General features: G+C 48.2%; 1 protein-coding gene across 1 annotated transcript in view; it reads left to right on the plus strand.

Moving 5' to 3' along the window:
* T265_13121 (hypothetical protein) overlaps positions 1-1,068 on the plus strand; it is a gene marked incomplete at both ends in the record, with an annotated part of 4,541 nt that extends 3,473 nt beyond the window's left edge. The window contains one exon of the mRNA XM_009167313.1: positions 857-1,068. Within this exon, the coding sequence (XP_009165577.1) occupies positions 857-901 (45 nt within the window). The remainder of the gene's footprint in view (positions 1-856) is intronic.
* Between the last annotated feature and the right edge of the window lie 2,785 nt (positions 1,069-3,853).

Raw genomic sequence — 3,853 nt, forward strand, 5'->3', positions numbered from 1 at the left:
CCCTGACGGACACCGCTTTGTGTGCGGAAGCTTTTGGAGAGCTCTCCGTACACTCTCACACGTCCGGAAGTCTGAGAATACAAAGAACGTATTATGTTTACAAACTTCCGGGGCATTCCTTGGTGGGCAAGCGTCTCAAGAAGAACAGACCGATCAACCGAGTCGAATGCGCCTCGGAAATCCAGGAATACTAGAATCGTGGGTCGCTTATACGTATGGCGTTGTTCTAGCACCTGCCGCAGTGTGAAGATTTGGTCAACACAACCCCTACCAGGCCGGAATCCCGCTTGCTGCTCTCGAGTCAGCATCTCACGAGCCACCTAAAGGCGACGAAGCACAATTGACGCCAACAGTCTCGTTACAACCGGGGTCAAGCTGATCCCCCTGTGGTTACCACACTCACACGCGCCCCTATGGGCACTATCACCGATTCTCCCCAGCTGAACGGTTATCATTACTTGTATTATTACAGTTACTATTGTTATTACTCCTTGATGCCACAGGTGTATTATTCGTGATGACTTTGGACTAGGAATGGTCTGGATTAAAACCAGCTGTTCATCCATGAGAGTTAATAAGCCCGCTTTCGGCAGCACCCGGCCCCTGTATGATGCGATGGAACTAATCCGGCGCTGCGATGGATTCTCACATAGGTCACCAGTGTCATCATTCCATTGAGTTCTCACTATTTCCGCCTTCCCTGTGGTAACCCGATCTCTCTGTTGACGATATTCAAAACGCACTTTCGAATGACTATTTCTTATTAGGGCAACTAGGGGAAGCTCGGTTATGGAATTTCCTCCACACTAACCTGTTTAAAACGACCTCTTCTATACAACTCTTCTCTTTCTAACAGGCCCTGAAGGAAGCATCGGAACAGATGCCCAGTGACTCGTCGTGACACACCTTACCGCATAGGCTTCAGAGTCAGATTCCGGAGATTTGCTGTATTTATGTGTGCTGTCTTCACTTACCCCCTTCCTTGTTCGACCAGTGATTATGTGACTATACGTGCATTTCTATATGAACACATTCTAACCCGTATAGTTGCATTTACATGTACTGCTCGACAAATAGCTTTCCTTGCTTTTCCCAGCAGGATGGTAGACGACGATTGGGGGGGGGATATTGTCTGTTTATTGACGACAGATTTTGTGGTGGAAGCACGAGTTAAAGTGATGGGGAGAGAAGTTTGAGGACAGTTGGCACCATATTGGTATACAGGGTGGGGGGGGGGGCATATTGTCTGTTTATTGACGACAGATTTTGTGGTGGAAGCACGAGTTAAAGTGATGGGGAGAGAAGTTTGAGGACAGTTGGCACCATATTGGTATACAGCACACCGGGCGTTGGAATGACGAGCCGGTTAGTACAGTCACGGTATCCTGGAATCTTTTTTTTCGGAAATATCTGGGCCCTGTTTGAAGTCTTGATACTTCTCCGGAGCAGTGGCCGTGGTTTTTCCTTATCACCAAAACGTTCGACCTTTTCTCAAGATGGGTAATAATAGTGGCTACTGTCCGGTGTGCAGGCATTTGTTTAAAGTTATCAGAGAATATATGCTTGACGAAGTCACCTCTGAACGCGGAGTGCAACCTCGGTCGCATTCAGGTCGGTAATGGATCTGGATTACTGAAATATTTGGCTGCCGGGTCATATTTAAAAGTTCATCAGGTTTACATGTGATAATGGCCACACTGGTTCTCAATGGGGACTTATTTTTGATTGGATGCTGTCTTTGGGGCAGTAGTTTCACATCCGCGGACCGCTGTGCATGAGTTGCACGAATGTCTAACTACTGATTAGCTTTGAGTAGCGCATCCGTATATGAATCTTCTCATCCCGAACAGTCCTGCACTGGCGCGGTTGCTCCACTCAGTCCACGTCAAAGAAAAGGTGGGGGGTGCTGATAACCCTGATTCAGTCAGAGTTCGGAGAGTTTCTCGCTGTAGTCGGGATATACCTGGTAAAACTTGAATGGCCAAGGTCGACATCCGCCGTGGCGTTACTCTCGCGTCTGCCCTTACCACCGTTCTGTTTTCCCCTGATGTGATGGTGACCATTCACACTGACTCTTCCGGGCTCCATACATCAGCTTTTTCGGTGCGTGTACGGAGGTTCACGATGACGGATGCCAGTTTATATCACTAACAGGGGTTGAATATGTAGCTGTTGGATCATACAGATACTTTCATCCTTGTATTTAAACGCCTGAAGAGCTAAGCAGTTAATGGATTGGCTTGAATTTGATCTATATAGGTAATTACTTTACCGTCCAACTGAAATCATCGTGGCGTCTCGTACCTCGGGAATCCTGCTTGAGCCTTCTATAAACAATCCTTCGAGGCGTTCCCCTATGCCGAACAGTATGCAACACTAAGTGAACCGTAGCCATCCGGACGGCGAAGCGCTACCGAATTGACCCTCAGTCGCTTAATTTGCTGCCGGATGATTGCGTGCCATTCAAGACAGTCCGGTGGTTTCGGTGGGGGGTTGAGGACCTGATCCTGACATCACCTATCGTACCTTCGTCGGGGTATATGATAGACATGCACCGGATGCTTGGCAAGTGGGTTTTTTAGATTGAATATAAAGACTGCGTATCGCATGGGTGCCACTACAGAGATGTAAAAACTGCCAGTTTCGAGAAATTAAAACTATACATTAGCTAGCTTTAGACGGTGGATGACAGGTGCTTTCGTTATCGGTTACGGCGGCTCGAGTTTGTGATTTTGAATAACAAGAATAGATCTAGGAGTGGGATCGAATTAGACCACAGTTGTGTTGTTCGCGAATGTAGTTCACAGATATTTGCGGAGTTTGTGCTAATTCAAATAAAATCGCGTATCCCCACCGTAGACATTCTGCCAGCAACGTGTTTCAGATGTTCTATTTCACAACTTGCGACATGTGACTTCACCGGAGTCGGTTAATCGGTACAGTCAATGCGCTGGACAGACCTACCGTGTTCTGTAGCGATTCGCTGCCACGCAAATTGGGCGCCACCATCACGGTTGATCGAAATCGTTCAGCTATAGCAGCCTTTCGGTGCCTAACTGCCATGCCACCCGAAGGTTGCAAGAGGGCTGGGATACTGCCAAGTTGCCCAAGCCTAGATGGGGGAAGTCGAGAGGCAGAGGTCTGGTTGGAACCACGGACCTGCCGGTCAGTAAATTCGCGCTCTAACCACTTGGGCTATCTCGTCCCATCACGGTTAATCGCTGCCCCACAGACCTTGATGGTGACGGTCGCCTTGAACACTTGACAGTATGCCGTTACTTGCAAACAGTCAAAAGACTGACGGTTCTGTTGTCACTCACCAAAGGGGCTGTTGTGCAAGCACTGCATCTTGAGTAGTTTGGAAGTAAACCTGTGATCAGCCGTAGCGGAAATAGTGCTGAAAACATCATGCTTATCAGGATATGGGCTTCGGTGGATGACTTGACTGCATTTCCCAGCCTCCGGTGACAACCCTTGGCAACCGTTTGGTGAACGGGGAATGAGTAGCTGTCCGAGCCCCAAAAAGGAAGAAGGTCTTCGCAGTTTTCAGGAGTGATTATGTCTCCCTCATACTGCTCATGAGTTTTGCAACTTTTCACTGTCATGAGGGGGCGAGATGGTTTAAGGGGCTAGAGCGCGAATTTACTGACCGAACTGTCCGTGTTTCGAACCCGACCCCTGCCTTTCGACTTCCCCTGTCTAGGCTTGGGCAACCTGGCAGTATCCTAGCCCTCGTGCTTCCTTCGGGTAGCATGGCATCGGAAGGGCGTTACAGCCGAACGATTTTTTTTCACCATACTGATCTCACTTATGGATTGTGCTACATTAGTTTTAATACATCTTTAAACTGCAA

The sequence above is a fragment of the Opisthorchis viverrini genome (genome assembly GCF_000715545.1).
Source record: "Opisthorchis viverrini unplaced genomic scaffold opera_v5_38, whole genome shotgun sequence".
In the NCBI taxonomy this organism is placed as follows: domain Eukaryota; kingdom Metazoa; phylum Platyhelminthes; class Trematoda; order Opisthorchiida; family Opisthorchiidae; genus Opisthorchis; species Opisthorchis viverrini.